Source organism: Lontra canadensis, unplaced genomic scaffold, assembly GCF_010015895.1.
Source record: "Lontra canadensis isolate GAN:19392208 unplaced genomic scaffold, GSC_riverotter_1.0 scaffold26, whole genome shotgun sequence".
Classification (NCBI taxonomy): Eukaryota; Metazoa; Chordata; class Mammalia; order Carnivora; family Mustelidae; genus Lontra; species Lontra canadensis.
The window spans coordinates 21,802,846-21,820,127 of record NW_022631020.1 but is presented as its reverse complement, the minus strand read 5'-3'; the positions used below and the strand labels follow the sequence as shown (position 1 = coordinate 21,820,127).

At 37.8% G+C, this 17,282-nt stretch overlaps 1 protein-coding gene across 3 annotated transcripts in view; it reads right to left on the bottom strand.

Annotated features, from left to right (window-relative positions):
- Window positions 1–17,282, bottom strand: part of KLF12 (Kruppel like factor 12) — a 422,424-nt gene that overhangs the window by 135,616 nt on the left and 269,526 nt on the right. The window contains exon 4 of one of the 3 annotated variants that reach the window (XM_032864255.1): window positions 647–715. The exons of the other annotated variants lie outside the window; for them this stretch is intronic. Coding sequence (XP_032720146.1) covers window positions 647–670 — 24 coding nt within the window. The 5' untranslated portion in view covers window positions 671–715. The remainder of the gene's footprint in view (window positions 1–646; window positions 716–17,282) is intronic. 3 annotated transcript variants of the gene reach the window in all.

The following is a 17,282-nucleotide window of genomic DNA, read 5'->3' as shown; positions in this document are numbered from 1 at the left end:
ATATAAAAATGAATCTAAAATCTCCTAACGCCGGTACCCATAGTACTGGATGTGTCTCCTATAGTCGGCCGTTATCAGCAGCTGAATCTTATTATGTTCTGGCAATGACTAAAAAGTGCTTTCAATATTGGTCATGTCTTTTAAACACTTGGTAATCTTAACAAGAGAGGAAAAAATGTCTGGACACAATCTCATCTTTGGAAAACCCGCCAGAGATTGTTATGTGTAGTCATGGTTGAGGGCTGCTTAGACAGTATTCTGTTAAGTGTTATCCAAGATTTACATGCCGTCTGTTTCATCTTTAATGGCCCCAGGGATTTTTAGAGAAGCAGAGCATTTACACACACGTGCACGCGCGCGCGCACACACACACACACACACACACAGGGTGTCCCAACTACCCATTTATCTAGCCACTCATCTGCTCACCCAGCCAGCCAGCATTTAAACAAATTGTATCTCAACTTATCTTTATAAACTTGTTGAGAAATAATCTCATGGTAGTTTTTAGAAAAGATTATAAAAGTCACCTAACATTACATAGCTCATGGTTTAACTGCTAGGATCACCTTAGCTTTATAAGCGTGCAGTGTGGTTATTATAAGAAAGAAAATTCGATTTAGACACAAAAGAATTCATGACTTACCCTGTCACTTACTAGCTGTGTCATCTTGGTATATCATCATTAAAATTCTCTAGGTGTGAGTTTATCTACCTACAAAAGAGCAATATAATTCCAAACTCATATAATTGTTTTATAGATTGTATTAAGGATATTAAGTGCTTTTAAGTAATACCAGTTAGGATGGGACAGGAGCAAACGAGCTCCCCCTCTCAGAACTAAATATTCCAGGGGGGCCTGGGTGGCTTGGTCAGGTGAGCCTCCAACTCTTGATTCCAGCGTTGGGGCGCTCGGTGGGGAGCCTGCTTCTCTTTCTCTCTCCCTCTCCTGCTCCCTTAGCTCTATCTCTAAAATAAATAAATAAACCTTGAAAAAAAAAAAAAAGAACTAAAAATCCCAACACAACCTAATCTATGACTCTGACTCTCAGAAGTGACTTGACTCAATGCACCACACAAAAGATACTCTGATGCGGGATTTCAGAAATGCAACCACTATATTGCACAGGTACAGTGTTCACTAATCAACCAAACAGATACACGCACTACAAAAGTAGCTAAATAAGTCAAAATAGTATAAGACTTTTAGGGTCCACGTGATTTTAAACAAACACATCTCTTAAAATATAGAAGACAGTCATGTGACACTGGCTTTTTTTTTAAATTTTTTTGCTTAACTAGATTGACCCATAGGATGATCTGTAAAGTGGACTACATTTTAATTAACTGGTTTCATTTGTTAATTCCACAATAAAAATGACCTACACCAATCCACAGTTTAGCTTTATGACAATACATAAGTTATGTTAATTATTTTGGGATGCTGACCCATCTTACCATGGAATGAAACAGCACAGCATTATTTTCTTCTTTTGTCTCAAAGGAAAACTAGTTTATGTCAGTTTCATTCTCTGACTTGGTGATTAATTCAACATTTATTTTTTTACAGGAAATGTACTGTGCACTTCGTGTAAAAAAGGAAATAAGCTCTATCTATGATTCCATATCCTCAATCATGGAAGTTTTAAGTTATACAGCATTATTTTAGATGCAAATACATTTAATTAATGAGCTACATTCTTTTTTTTACACAAAGCACACAGTACACACGTCTTAGTTTTTGTGCCTTGGTTTCCCTCATAAATAAATGACATTTGGGGCGCCTGGGTGGCTCAGTGGTTAAAGCCTCTGCCTTCGGCTCAGGTCATGATCCCAGGGTCCTGGGATTGAGCCTCACATCAGGCTCTCTGCTCAGCAGGGAGCCTGCCTCCTCCTCCTCTCTCTCTCTGCCTGGCTTTCTGCCTACTTGTGATCTGTCTGTCAAATAAAAATCTTTAAAAAAAATAAAATAAAATAAAATAAAATAAATAAATAAATAAATGACATTTTAGAGTTATGAGCACCATGCTGAAGGCAAGCAAGAAACATCTCTGGCCATTTTTGCTCTGAGTGTATATGTCACCAAACAACCACTTGTGAAAAGGGTATACACTGTATTTTCTTCTCTATTTTATTTTACTAAAAAGGAAAGCCTATTTCTTTTTTTTTTTTTTTCCAAGTTTTTTAAATTTATTGACAGAAACAGAGAGAGAGAGAGAGAGAGCACACACACACAAGCAGGGGGAGCAGCAGGCAGAGGGAGAGGGTGAAGCAGGCTCCCCACTGAGCAGAGAGGGAGGCTCCATCCCAGGACTCTGGGATCATGACCTGAACCTAAGGCAGATGCTTAACCAACTGAATAAACCCAGCCACCCTAAAAAGGAAAGCCTTTTTTTTTTTTCAAGATTCATCTTACACGTGCCCTTTTGGTCATCATTTGTCTTGCTTTGGGCCCAGTGATCTCCCTATTTCACTCCACCTGTTCAAGGGCAAACTCTTAAATGCAAATACTATAAAATTGTGTCTTTTTGTTTTTTTAAGACTTATTTTGGAGAGAAAGAGAGAGCGTGTGCGTGTAGTCACCCACACAAATGTGTGTGTCTGCAGGGGAGGGACAGGGGAAAGGCCAGAAGGAGAGGAGAAACTCAAGCTGACTCCCCATAAGGGCAGAGCCTAAAGCGGGGCATGGTCCCAGGGCTGTGAGAGCAGGACCTGAGCTTAAATCAAGAGTCTGAGGCTTAATGCATTGAGACACCCAGGTACCCCAAAGTGTGTATTTATAAAACTCACCACCCTCCAAAAAAAAATGAAAGCAAAGTATACTAAAGAAAAGGAGAGATAAACTCTCATCCCTCTAAAACTACAGATGAGATAATAAAAGGAAATAACTGGAAATATTCTACCATGACGATATGCACCTGGGCTCAGAAAGTATCCAATGAGCTATCCACTGCAAGAGGGGGGAGGGTAAGTTGAAGGAATATCAACTGTGTCACCTCAGTATCTCAAGTGTTAGTTTAAGACGTGATTGGTTCTTTCAGAAAATTCAGAACATACACATAACATAATAGACTGTGAGCTATTACATTTACGTTTTTTGGGCTTTCGCATTTGAATTGAAAAGGATAGTCTTTTTAATTCTTTCTTTTTTTCTTTTTAAAAATTTTTTCAGGGGTGCCTGGGTCGCTCAGTCATTAACTGCCTTCGGCTCAGGTCATGATTCTGGGGTCCTGGGATCGAGCCCCACATCGGGTTTGCTGCTCGTCGGGAAGCCTGCTTGTGTTCCCTCTCTGGCTGTGTCTCTCTCTTTCAAATAAATAAATCAAATCTTTAAAATAAATAAATAAATAAAAATTTTACTTATGCTTTAATACCGGTTTCAGTAGAATTTAGTGATTCGTCACTTGACACCCAGTGTTTATTGTAACAAGTGCCCTCCTTCATAGCCACCACCCAGAAAATGGAAGCCTTTAAAAAAGGATTCAATACACATTTAAATTCATCTCAAATTTTCCTTATTTCTTAGTTGTTATGCTTTTCTATGACCTATTTATTTCCCAGGACTTTCATAATATTTATCCAAAGCAATCAGAAGCTATGTGAACTGTGGACCACCAAACTGAAACTCCAGCTGGGCACGTGTGTGTTGTGAAGTTGGGGTGGGAGGAGGAGGGAAGGCTTCCTTTCCCATAGGGTGGGGAAGGATAGAGGAGATCCAGTTAACGCATTTTTTTTTTTTTAAATAGCAGACAATGGGGACGCCTGGGTGGCTCAGTGGGTTAAAGCCTCTGCTTTCGGCTCAGGTCATGATCCCAGGGTCCTGGGATGGAGCCCAACATCAGGCTCTCTGCTCAACAGGGAGCCTGCTTTCCTTCCCCTCTCTCTGCCTGCCTCTCTGCCTACTTGTGATTTTTGTCTGTCAAATAAATTTAAAAAAATAAAAATAAATAAATAAATAAATAGCAGACAATGAAATGAAGCAACGAAAAGACTGACAGAAATGTCTGGACATGAACATAATGTGTTACGTGTTACATGTAAACATACAGATATTTAGCAAATAAATAACATTTTGTTTTACCACATAACATAATCAGTGAACACTCATCACATTTGCTAGGCACGAATATAGCGCTGAGGATACTAAGCCACATAAATCCTATTTCCCTGGCCAAATGATCTAAAAGAAGCAGTGTCCCTAAAACAAAGGTCAAAATGAAGTCTAGGAAGTCAGTTTTGTTCCTTTTTTTTTTTCTTTAAACAACTGCTGTCACACTGAACCTTACAAAGCATGCAAAGATATCTTAAAAATAAATCGTATGATTCCAACTATATGTCATTTTGGAAAAGACAAAACTATAGAGGCAGTATAAAGATCAGTGGTGGCCAGGGGCTTGGAGGAAGAAAAGGGAGGGACGAGTAAGGGAAGGGTGTTGAGGGCAGTGAAACTCATCTATATGTTACTGCAGTAACATAACATAACATAACATAACCTTAACGGTGGCGGTTGGACACGCGCTGCTCTGCATTTGTCAAAACCCAGAGAACTGCATAGAGTGAACAGCCTCAATGCAGTGACAGTACTAACGTCATCAATACAGGTGAATTAAGTCATTCACTGTCCCCAATGTGCTGCACTAACACAAGACTTCCATACTAGGGGTGGGACTGAGGTAGGAATATGTGCCAAATTATTCTGTAATTCTAAATTTGCACTAAACAAACAAACAAAAATCCCCCTCATTATTTGTAGGAAACTGAATTCAATATTAATGCTGTTGACGAGACCCAGTTTTGTCTATATTTTATCATTCTTCACAAAAATTAGTAAACCAAAAGTATTATCACAGCATTAGTGAATCTAAAAAAAAAAAAAAAAAGAGGTCACTGTTTCAGGCTTGTGTTTTCTACCTCATGGGTAGAATTCTTTTTGTTCTTTGATTTTATGCAGTGACTGATTTACAGTAGTAAAGTTTCACATTCACAATGTATTAAAGGAAAACATGTGTGATAGACTCTTGGGGGGAAAAAACATTCATTGGAATCTTTACCCTAGACTACAGACTCATGCCCGGTACTTAGGCAAACGTCCCTGTGCTCATTGCGGATTTTAAAATACGCACTAACGTTTCCCATTCTCAAATAGATAAGTCTTTCCTGCTACCAGCTGGACCTTGCTGGTCATTATTTCATAATGATACCTCACAGTGGTGGAGTGCACCGAATTTCTGAGATAAGAAAACTTGACCTGAAGAGGATGAGAAAGCCAAATCATACACCTAGAAACCCTAACACATTACAAACACATCAAGCCAAAATGCCATCTTTTCATGGAAAAGGGGGTATATTTACAAAATGTGGGTCTTACTTCCTAGAACTTTACAGCAAGCAAGTGGGCAAGAATAGCCTCATATTCTCCCCTTCTTAGAGAAAATGCCTATGAAGAGAAATCTCCAACCAGGCCAAAACGAGACTAATGGCAAAGACAATGGAAATCGACCTTTTTCCATGCATCCCTGGAATCAGAGGCGGCTGCAGTGGGAAAATGGCACAAGTAGACAGGTAAGAGAGTTGAAATGCCCTAAAACTTACTCATGATTTAATTCCATCTCAGCTCACTACAAAGTCACTAAAATGCTCTCAATCAAACCCACACTTTTAGCCTCATCTTTCGGCTACCTATTAAATGAGGTTTCAATGCACACAGGTCCAAGGATGATGAAAGTGGCCACGGGTTTTATAAGTGTTTCCCCCATTTAACTGCAATCGTCACAGGGCACACACAGGTGTACATAATTACCACGTGCATGTGGACAACAGCGGGTCCTTCAAGCCCCTGTTGATTATACCTACCAGGAAATGCATATAAGGAAAAGGGGAGAAGGGTCAGACTGGAGGCCCAGAGGCAACAAAGTCGGGAACAGGAAAGCAGAAAGACATGTGACTGAAAAAGAGAACCTGCTGGCCACCCAGGACTCCTGCTAATCAGGAGATACTTATAATGACAATGGATGACACCTCAGTTGGGAGATGAACTGGGATACTTATTTATGAGAGAAGGATTGGAAAAAAAAAAAAAAAACCTTAATAGTAATGCTGTCAAGGATGTAGTAAAATAGACACTTTATGGCTAGCCTGGTAATTGGGTACACATTTACAGGAATGCTGTTGAACTACGCCTCAAGAGTCTTAAATATCTTAAAACAAATATAACATTTTTAAGAATCTAGGGCACTGCCATCACCCTCTCCTCTACATATGCATGTATATACACACACACAAACACATCGCCCTCCCAAACTGAGAGGGAGTGACCTTATATTCAGGATATATTCCAGGTTTACCTCTAATTACCGTATTTTGGGAAAAACAGAATAATATTTGGAATCAAAATCTTCAATCAATACCAGTGTTGGCTTGTTAGCCTTCAGAAATCACCAGAGAGAATATACCTTAAGCCAGGAGGAGGGAAGGAAATTCAGCACACTTAGTCATGATGCCTGTGGAATGTGGATGTGGAATGACTTCACGATTTCAAGCGCTGGTACTACAAAGAAGCTTTCAAAAGACGGTTGTTCTGTTTGGAAGATTACATATATGCCAACCATCTCAAGTTCAGGCCAGTAAGCACCTCAGATGGCTTTGGAGAAAAACCCCAGACGCAGCATCACCACTGATGTAAACAGTGCTGTGTGTCAAGCGGTCGAGATGAGGTATTTGAGTTAATGACGACTTAAAACTGGTCCTCGTGAGGACACCAGCACTGATGTCAAACCTGCATGTGAAGATACTGAATGAAATCATAGACAACTGGGGAGTCGGAAAAGTTCAATATTTTAAAATGTATACACTAGTTCATATGAAGTGTGGTTTGTTTTATCACTAATTTAATACATTAGGATATGATAACTGCTAAAGTTAAACTATTTATGAGCTTATATATTCGAGCTGGGTAAAAAGTTTCTTCCTGGGGAAACGGGATAACTTAACGCAGGGACTTGTAGTTAGACAAAGACAGTTATCAGGGATTTTGGCAAACAGGTATACACAGATACCCATTTTTGTCTTTGTAGGAGTAAACATTAGAGACAACAGATTGGGCATAAAAACGGAAGAAAGTTTGAAACAACAGCTTTAGCCCTGGCTAAAAACAGAATCATCCAGGCAACATTTCATAGGTAAGCGATGTGGTGAGTCTGGGATACGGCACTGGTGCCAGTAGTTTTAAAAGCATCACACGGGACTCCAGTGACGAGCCAGTTTTGAGAAACAATACTCAGTGGCACGGAGGATACTATCTCTATGACGTTAAGCTAAAAAAATGTTAGGATACAAAACTACATAAAAGAACAAGCTTAATTTTGTTGCCTCCACCAGCATTTTTACTTACATATGAAAATAAGAAAAAGGCTAGAAGACAACTGTGGAAACATTAATAATAGTTTCTCCATTTGGTGAATCCGTGGGTGATCTAGATTTCCTTTTTTTTTTTGTTTTGTTTTGTTTTAATCCAAGTTTTCTTTATTTTCTACAGTGAACCTGTGGTACTTTTAAAAATAAAAAGAACTGTGCTATATCTCAAGATACACCTATGAGGAAGGTACAAAATATATTTTCAGGAAAAAAAATTTGAAAAAAGGAACAGAGGCATTTCTAATTTTTAATCTGGCTTTCCCTAGATTCCAGTGAGTCATGATGTCGTTAGAAGAAAATAACAAATTCTATTGCAGTCCCCATCTGCCAAGGGCGTTCCTCCCATCAGTTTTGAAAAGATGGGCGGCACAGCTATTTTACACAAATTAATGTCTCTACCTACGTAGTAACTGGGTCTCTACCTATGTAACTGGAATGAAACTAAAGACAAGAGCTAAATACAATCAGAAACTAAAGGTATGTGAGGGCAGTAACCCAGTGGGTTTACACTGTGGATTTCTCTGGAAACCCCAAGCTGCTGCATTACAGTTTACCAGGAAAACATTTTCATACTTGAGAAGTTACTGAAAACAATTATATACCAATGCATGGGAACTACAAAGCTTTTTAGGTTTTTGATGAAAAGCTTTCACTCAATCAATATGTATCTAGTGAATATTAGTATATAATCAGCACCGCGGTCTGAGAAATGGGAGGACGCCACAGAAGGATTTTATTTTTTATTTTTTAAAGATTTTATTTATTTATTTGACAGACAGAGATCACCAGTAGGCAGAGAAGCAGGCAGAGAGAGAGGAGGAAGCAGGCTCCCTGCTGAGCAGAGTGCCCAATGCGAGGCTCAATCCCAGGAACCTGGGATCATGACCTGAGCGGAAGGCAGAGGCTTAACCCACTGAGCCACCCAGACGCCCCCACAGAAGGATTTTAATGTCTGTCCTGGGAGAGGCTGCTCCCCCGACCCGACCCCAACCCCAGAGGTTTAATGACGTTTCATCACTTTTTAGTGAATTGCATTCAGAAAACATGAAATATATGTGCAGAAGGACTATTTCAACATTGTGCTTTAAAAAATGGAGGTCATTAAAAGTGAATCTGAGGAAACAAAACTGTGCTCTTTAAATCAACTTCTTCACAGTGTATATACAAAACAAGTACACCTTCAAAGAAGTATGAGACCTTATAACCATAAATTAAACTTAATTTTTTTATGCAGAAAAAAGTAAACATTTATGTAATATTTAGTACAATGTTATCTGGCAGAATTTTCTCCTTCAGTTCTACAGATGAAAAAATGCAGTGTCACGGAAGTTGAAAGAATCGTCTGAGGCCCCATTTATGGATGTATGATCTGAACCTAAAAGGAATTCCTAGGCTAAATTTCCTCCCCAGGACTGCCCTTATCAGCCCTGGAACAGGGAAGGAGAGAAAGAGAGAGTTCATGTCTTCACTGGAGAAATTTTTTAAGGCAGTTCATGCGAAATCAGTATGTGGCAATATCCAACTGAAGAAAGGATAAAAATGAGCACGGCTTGGACACCTGTGTAGTAATAAGCATTCGCTCACTTTCCCTATATCCTTGGCACATAACAAGCTTAATGGCCTGAGGCGGCTATCAGTGACCCACATCACTGTGCTTATTTCTTGTTTAGTTCCTGTGATGAGGGAGCAGGAGGCTGACTGAAGACAAAGCAAAAGCTGGCACCTTGCACCCCCTCTCCATCCGCTCCCCCTCATATGTGTAGCATTCCTCAGGCACCCCTGACTGCCATAAACAATAAACAAATAGTTAACTTGCAGAGATCACAATCCTGCAAGACAGGAGTCTCCCTTGGATTACAAATGTCCTAAATCTCACTAACAAAGACGATTGGTAGCAGGATTACGACATCCCACCAAAAAATCTCCCAACTATCTTGATGTTAATGGCTGGCCTAAAGACAACATTGATCAAGCCTCAAGGGCAAGGTCTCCAGTATCTCCACACCTTGTAGGCCCTCTTTAGCATATGAAAGTTCCATTGAAATCTCCCTTCCCCTCCCCTTTCCCCCAACTGCAGGGTACATAACCTGCCATCCCTCACAACCCGGGGCCCCAGCTCTTCCTGCCCACGGGTTCTGTCCCCATGCTTTAATAAACCACCATTTTGCGCCAAAGATGTCTCAAGAATTCTTTCTTGGTCATCAGCTCCAGACCTCAGCCCACCGAACCTCACCTAGGTTCTAGAACTTCATCACCTGTTTGTTTTCAAGCCTCAGAATAACGGCAGCTAGAAACATCTTTCTTAACAGGAATAGCATCCAATAGTTTGTGCCCTGGCCACGCTGTACATTATGTAAGTTTGAGAGAAATGAGAAAACATGAAGAAATAAAATGGAAAATCATAAATCCTAAAAACACTTCTACGTAGCACAATTGGGGTGGATAAATCAGCTGTTTACTGAATTTCTTATGTCCCTTTTCTTTAAAGCCAAATACTCAGAAATTTAAAAAAAAAACCACATTATTTTATTTTTGACCAATGATGCACGTCTCCTGATAAAAGCAGTGGAATAAGGTGTAACTTTTGTAAATAGAACAACAGTAAGTGAGAGGCAGTGGGGTTTTATAAAAAGCACACTTGCCTGAGTTCTAGCTTAGGTTCCATTCTACTTATTGTCTCTCTTCCCTTAATTTCTAATGAAAATGACTCTGACTATGCTTCTGCCCGCTTCCTGGGCCTCTTCTGTCCTCCAGCCCTACCCGATTCCACTTATCCTGAACCAGATCCTGCCCTCCCTCTACCAAGCACTCTGAGCTTCAAGTATCCTTCTCGAACCAGCCTAGGTGCCCATGAAGACGCCATTTCTTCTAGTTCTTTGGCAGCCCTGAATCTATCACAGTCGCTGGTCCACAGTAAGCTCTTAATTAAAGCTCATTAGTAAAGCTCCAGTTGCTTTCTAAAGCCCTTATTAACTCTAAAATTGAATAAATCTATGAAATTACCCCATGTCTAAAACTTAACAAACAGTAAATACATTAACTTAATTATATCATATAAACAAATATTAGATAGAGTTGAACATTTCTCTTGGCTCATTCCTTCATTTAAAAATAATTTAATTTATTAATTGCCATTTTATTAATTCCTCTCACTATAGAACTTTAAGGGACTAGTTTTGGGATACTGCAAAAATAATTTTTAAAAGAAGGGATTAAAGATGCACTCTTCCAGGGGGCCTAAAACCAAACAAAGCCAGAGTCTCACTTCCTGTTTCTGTTCATTTGAAGTATATTCCTTTTGGGGCTTTTGTTTTTGACAACAGGAAAATGCACAGATAGCCTTGCTAGGTATATTACCATAACAGTTAAAGGATAATGTTCTCTCTGGTTCTAAAATTTAGTTTTAATGTCTATCAAACTCCACAAAGCTAGTTATGCTTTTGTATGTATTTTTTCTGTCAATCAGGAAATAATACATGAAAGGGAGATTATAACTTTTATAATTAGATACAATGATAAATGTAAATATCTAACCTGGTTAATTTTCCATCCTGCAGTAATTAATAAAAAATACTACTCTAAGCCCTTCTGTGGAGACGTCCTACCCCAACAGCTCTGACTCACTCCTTCCCTCCAAACTCTACGCACGTTTTCCATACATCTTATTCTCCTTCCCTTTCTCCTCTTCCCCTATTTGCTGACTGTGCTCCGTTCCATTATGTTAATTTTAGAAGATTAGAACTTTTGCCTAGCTCCATTCCATGTTCGCCAATTTCATCTTCGTATCTGACGTTTGTTCTTACACTAAAGGAGCAGTTCTCAGCCAGGATAATTGTGGCCCCGGGGTCTGAAGATATTTTTGATGATCACAATCGAGAGCAAGGGTGACAGGACAGATTACAACAAAGACAAAACATCAGGAGTGCCAAGGTTGAGAAACCCTACACTAAACTATCACTTCTTTCCAATCTTTTTTTTTCCCTCCTACCATCCTGTTTTCCCCTTTTTTGGATTCTTTTTGTTTTCTTCTCATTTTTTCCTCCTCAAATTCCCTCATATGTATTTACCATGTAAATGTACCTATACACTGCAAACATCAGCATGCGCATCTCGGTGGGCGTGGTTTATGTATTGGTACGAATGCTCATTAGCATGTCCACATTCCCAGGACTTCCTAGTGTGTAGTACACTTAAAAATCACGGGAGTGTGTGCGTGCAGTGAGCATATACACAAAAATTGATTTGAGGAGTTTACGATCTAGAGATTAGATGCTTGTATATGTGTGAGCTCATATGCTTTCCTTTTGTAAATATTTAATTGTTTGGCCTTCATCCTTGTGCTACAGTGAAAAGAAGAATTCAGCTATATTTGTATTTGTAAAAGCCAAGGGGGCTTGGGGTTGGGTCAGAGAGCTGAAGTCACAAGTCCAACTGATGGTCCCAACTCCATTAAGCATCTGCCTTTCCAGCAAGGATCTGGGGCTCAGCCAAACAATGGCTCCTGCAGCTAAATCTAAGCCTCAGACCTGAATCAGCATCGCCAGATATAAGGGCTTGACGTCATTTGTATCTAACACAGACATGTGTACGTGTGTTATGGTATATTCATTTAATCCTCACAACAACCCAATATAGGAAATTATTATTAACCAATTTTACGGAAGAAAAAAAAGAAGCTGAGGAGGGTTAAGAAATGTGCCAGTGGATCTACAGGTGCTGAGTGGCAACAGGAAGAACACCGTTAGCCATTTCTGACAACAAAACCCCTGGCCTCGGCGGTAATGCAGTACTCATTCCCATGACTGATTTGATCATGTCTGCCTACAGGAGATCAGGAAAGACTGAAATCACTGTAATTACCCCTCTTAAAACTTTTTCCTTTCATTTTGTGCAATTTAAAGACTATCGTTTCATAAAGAAGAAAGTCAAAAAGGTTAAGTGAAAGCTTTCATGGACTTCATGAACATATATTAGCAGAATTATTTTTCCTTTATTAGTTCTCCTTATAATATCTCTAAGAAAACACCAACTGTACATTACTCAATTATTTATTGAATAAATAAGAAAAAGGAAGAAAAAATCAGGCACATTAATCACTTCTTTGATCCAAATAATAAAACTTTGATTCCCATGAAATAAAGTTACTCTGTGGTATTTTTTGGCTTTACATGATTCCTGTGATGAAATCCCAAATTAATTATTAAATAAATAAGCGAGCTCACATTCACATGGTTCATTTTCTTCTTAGCATCAGTACTTTTCAGTTGCAGTAAAATAGCCAACATTCAATTATCTACAGTCTTACAAGGGATCACAGAATAATAATCCCAAATGACAGATAATCCCAAAAGCATTTATGCTGGGTTTTAAATTCATTATATGATTCCAGCAGATTTACCGTCATAATTATATTCTTTTTCTCAGGCTCGTATTAAAATTCATTTGTATTTGCTGAGCACAAGCCAAGTGACAGCAGAAGGGAAGATCCCAGATAAAGGCTGAATGACAAAAAGCTGGTGATTCGCTATTAGCATTTTCCCTGTAATCAACACGGAGCTAATCAAGAGCTGATCAACGAAATCGTATTTCACATTTATTAAATGTCTTATATGATTCATTTTAAAAAGATATAGTACAACACTATAGCAGAGGGGCAAAGGGCATAGGTTATGGATGTTAGCAGACTTAGGTTTGTGCCCTGGCTCTCTACTAGTTCTGTGACCACAAGCAAGTTGCTTATCTTTCTAAACATCAGTACTTCACTTAAAAATGATGCTAATATCTGTATCTATTTGTACCATTTGAAGGGAATTTTGAAGGTTAAATTATTGAATGCACACTGCCTAACACAGTTAGTTGCGGGTGTATTTTTTGGTTGTTGTTCTAGCTATTATCTATTTTACTCTAGTGCTAAAACTAGAGATTACTTACATCTGATAGCTTATGTGCATCTACCTTCCATAAAATGACATTGCCTTTATTATTCAATGAATCAAATATAACACATTGTAGGGTCAAATGTTAAAATCTGTCCATCATCTGTTCCAGCAGAAAACATCTGGGGACATATATGTATTATAACTATCAAAACTAACTGGGAAAAATTAGAGATGCACAATTTCTTGTTTTAACCCCACTGGGGCCATATATGTTTCAGAATTCAAGTGTTTAGGATTTTAGGAAGGTAACAGCACACCTCCAAGCCTCCAGGTTTGAGGTAGAGCTGCGTTCTCAGACACGTGAGTATTTTTGCAGTAAAACAACTAAGCATTTACACTGTGTTACACATGAACACTATGGAGATCTACACATCAGTTTAGTCCAGGCTTTAATTCTAAATGAGTTTTTTAAAATGTTAATTTTTCAGTACTTTAAAGGATTTCAGAATTATGAACAAGAGATTGTGAGACTGGAATATTACCAATTGGGGAAAGATAATTGTAGACTAAAACAAATCCTTTTCTTGGTTTGCACAAGATGGTCCTGGATAATTTCTTGTCAATGCAACTCTGAACAGTAAATCAGGCTTAAATAATTGCTCCATAATTTTATAAAGGATCCAGCAGATCTGCTGATTTGTGGAAAGGTGACATATAGATGGCACTGTCCCTTTCCCCTTGTGTTTCAATTAGGAATTCATTTCTTTCAAAGCCATACATTACTGATGAGCTGAATTATCAGATTTGAGTTTTAATAAGCTATTAATTTTGTGATGCTTTCACTGGTCAATAGATGAGGCAGAATATGAACAATGATAGGAAAGGGGGCTGGTTCTTAGCAGGGGGAGAAAACCTGACTCACGCTGTATTTTCTCACAAATACAAATATACCCTGAGATTAAGTACAAAGATGACATTTTGATGTATATTGTAAAAGATTAAAGGAAAGTGTTTATCCTGTTCACTGATACATGAATATTCTTATTGTGAGTAGAGGAAAACATTACTGACTAGAAATCCAATATATCCAATCAGAAGGGTTTTAAATTATAAAGAAGTTCAGAATTTAGTCTGACTGCCAAGGCAAGACTTGCTAAAAATTCTGTTCAAAAGGAACATCAGCCACACAAAAGTCCGTCCTTCAGGCTGCAGTAAATTTTCTGGAATATCTGGCATGAGAAGTTCACAGAGAAATATGGAATATATGTGTCATACAAGTGGTATATAAGAAAAGATCGTAAAAATAAGGATTTCAAAGAAGACAATGTTGGCAACTCTGCATAAGGTTGGTTGAGAATGACAGTTTTCAATTCAATCTAACATTAAGGTGTAATAAGAATCAACAAGTTTAAAGGCTTCATTTGTCCAAGTTCATGCATAGGGAAACCCTAATAGAAAATACAGGATGACAGACATAGATGCTGTTATAATAATTAAAAATGAGAATAAAGGCAAAAAAAAAAAAAAAGAGGAACCTATAAATAAAGCAAATGTTAGGGTCAATTCAATAGGTGAATTTTAAATATGACTTTGTACTTGTTGTTAGAATAAAAAAGTAACATATGAGTAGCTCCACAGATAATCTCAAAAGGGACTGAACACATTTTTCACCACTGGTTCAAAACATGTATTAAATTGAAAAACTTTTTCATGAAGGGCTTTATGGGTAAGAGCTAAGGCAATAAGATAAAAAATAATCTAAAGTGATCTAGACAATTTATAGCAGAAAAAATATGTGAGAAGAAAGGGGTAAATTTCATTTCTTCTAAGGCAGAGTACTTTGTACAAGATCAGCTCTCCTGGGGCACCTGGGTGGCTCAGTCAATTAAACATCCAACTCTTGATTTGGGCTCTGGTCATGATCTCAGGGTTGTGAGATTGAGCCCCACATTGAGCTCTGTGTTGATCGTGGAGCCTGCCTAAGATTTTCTTTCTCCCTCTACCCCTCACTCTTCCCCACCACAAGGAAAAAAAAATTTTTTAAAGATCAACTGTCCTACTAGGAGACAATAGAAAACAGAAAAGGAGAAAATATTACTCCAAAATTGGAATCTACACTTACATACAGAAGCCTAATATAAATTCTAGAAGAAAAAGAAATGTAATACCTGACATTGAAAACTTGATACCTGTGTTTAACAGCAGAACAGACACCGCAGAAGAAAGGATTATGAACTGAAACGTGAGTGAGAAGAAATTTGCCAGGATGAAGTCTGGAATGGGGAATTAGGTAAGATAGTAGGATATCTTTTTTTTTTTAAGACTTTATTTATTTGACACAGAGAGAGAGAAAGAGCATGGGGGAGGGTCAGAGGATGGAACAGACGCCCCACCGAGCAGTGAGGCCGATATGGGACTCAATCCTGGGACTCCAGGATCACGACCTGAGCCAAAGGCAGTCACTTAACTGACGGAGCCACCCAGGCACCCCAGATAGTATGATATCTTAAAAAGAATAAGACATGTGGGATATATCCTATGTGCATGTGACTGAAGGCCCAGAAGGAGGAGAGCGAGAATAGGGAATAGGGCAGAAGTAACACTGAAAAATATAATGGCCAAGAATTTTCTAATCTGAGGTAAGATATTAAGTTGTAAATTCAACAATCTCTATGATCACAAGCCATATAAGTCCAAGGGAAAATACTCAAGAATAGTCAGTGAAAGAATGACCTGCAAGGAAGTTACTACAGGACGAGAGCTACTTTTCACAAAAAATAGTGAAAGCCAAAAGATAACGGAAGGGTATCTTTAAATTGCTAAAAGAAAAAAGAAAAAAATGAAATAACTGATAACTTGTCATAAAAAAATCAAAGCAAAATAAAGACCTTTTAGACAAAAATTGAGAATTCATAGCCAGGAGAATAATACCAAAAGATATACTAAAGAGAATTCTTCAGCCCTGAGGAAAATTATCTCATATAAAAATATGGAAGGAAAAGAATAAAGAGCATTAAGAAAAATAAAAAGGTAAATAGGTAGGTAAATCTAACTGAATAACGACTCTGTATCAATAATTATATCTTATTTGGTTTAAAATGTAGGACAAAGAAGGAGAGGGATCTAGAGAGTTAAAATGTCCCAACATCTTTGCATTATCTAGAAAGAAGAAAAATGTCTATCGTGGACATTAACAAGTCAAAGGGACAATGCAATCCCTAGGAAATGCGATTAAAAGTAATAAAATAATATTTATACTGATAAGCTACAAAGTTTAATAATAAAAGGGAAAATAAAAGAAAGTTTCTTGATTAACACAGAGAACATGGGGATGGGTAAAAAAATATTACAGAACAAAGGAAATAAAAAACATATAGTAAGATGGTATATTTAAATGTAAAATATTCCACATTCTGCAGTTAAGTAGTCTAGCTTTTTTAGGGTTTTTACATATTTTTATAGTTTAAATTTTTTAACAACCTACAAGTGGCAAATCTTGAATGTTAGAATATAAAAGTTGAAACTAAAAGGATGAAAAGAATTAGGAAAATACTAAGCCATGAAAGGCTGGTACGGCTATACAAACACTAGGAAAAAAGTTGATACTAAACTAGAATAATTAATACAAACTAAGATGGATATCTTGTAATGACAAAATGACCTCTCTCTATATATAATAATTCTCAGTTTGGATCCACCTAAAAAATACCCACCAAAAGCAAAAATATAAAAGACTAAAATGAAAAATAGACAAATCTATAAGTAAGTATGGGATTTTAACACATTTCTCTCAACAACTGATAAGACCAGGGACAAAAAATGAGTAGGAACATAAAGATTAATAAAGATAATACAATTAATAAACTTATTTTATTTGATCTTTTAGAACATGTGCTTAAGATCTTCCCAATAAAGTGTTTTTCAAATACTCATGAACTACTTATCAGAATTTGAACATACCATGAGCTATAAAGTAAGTCTTAGCAAATC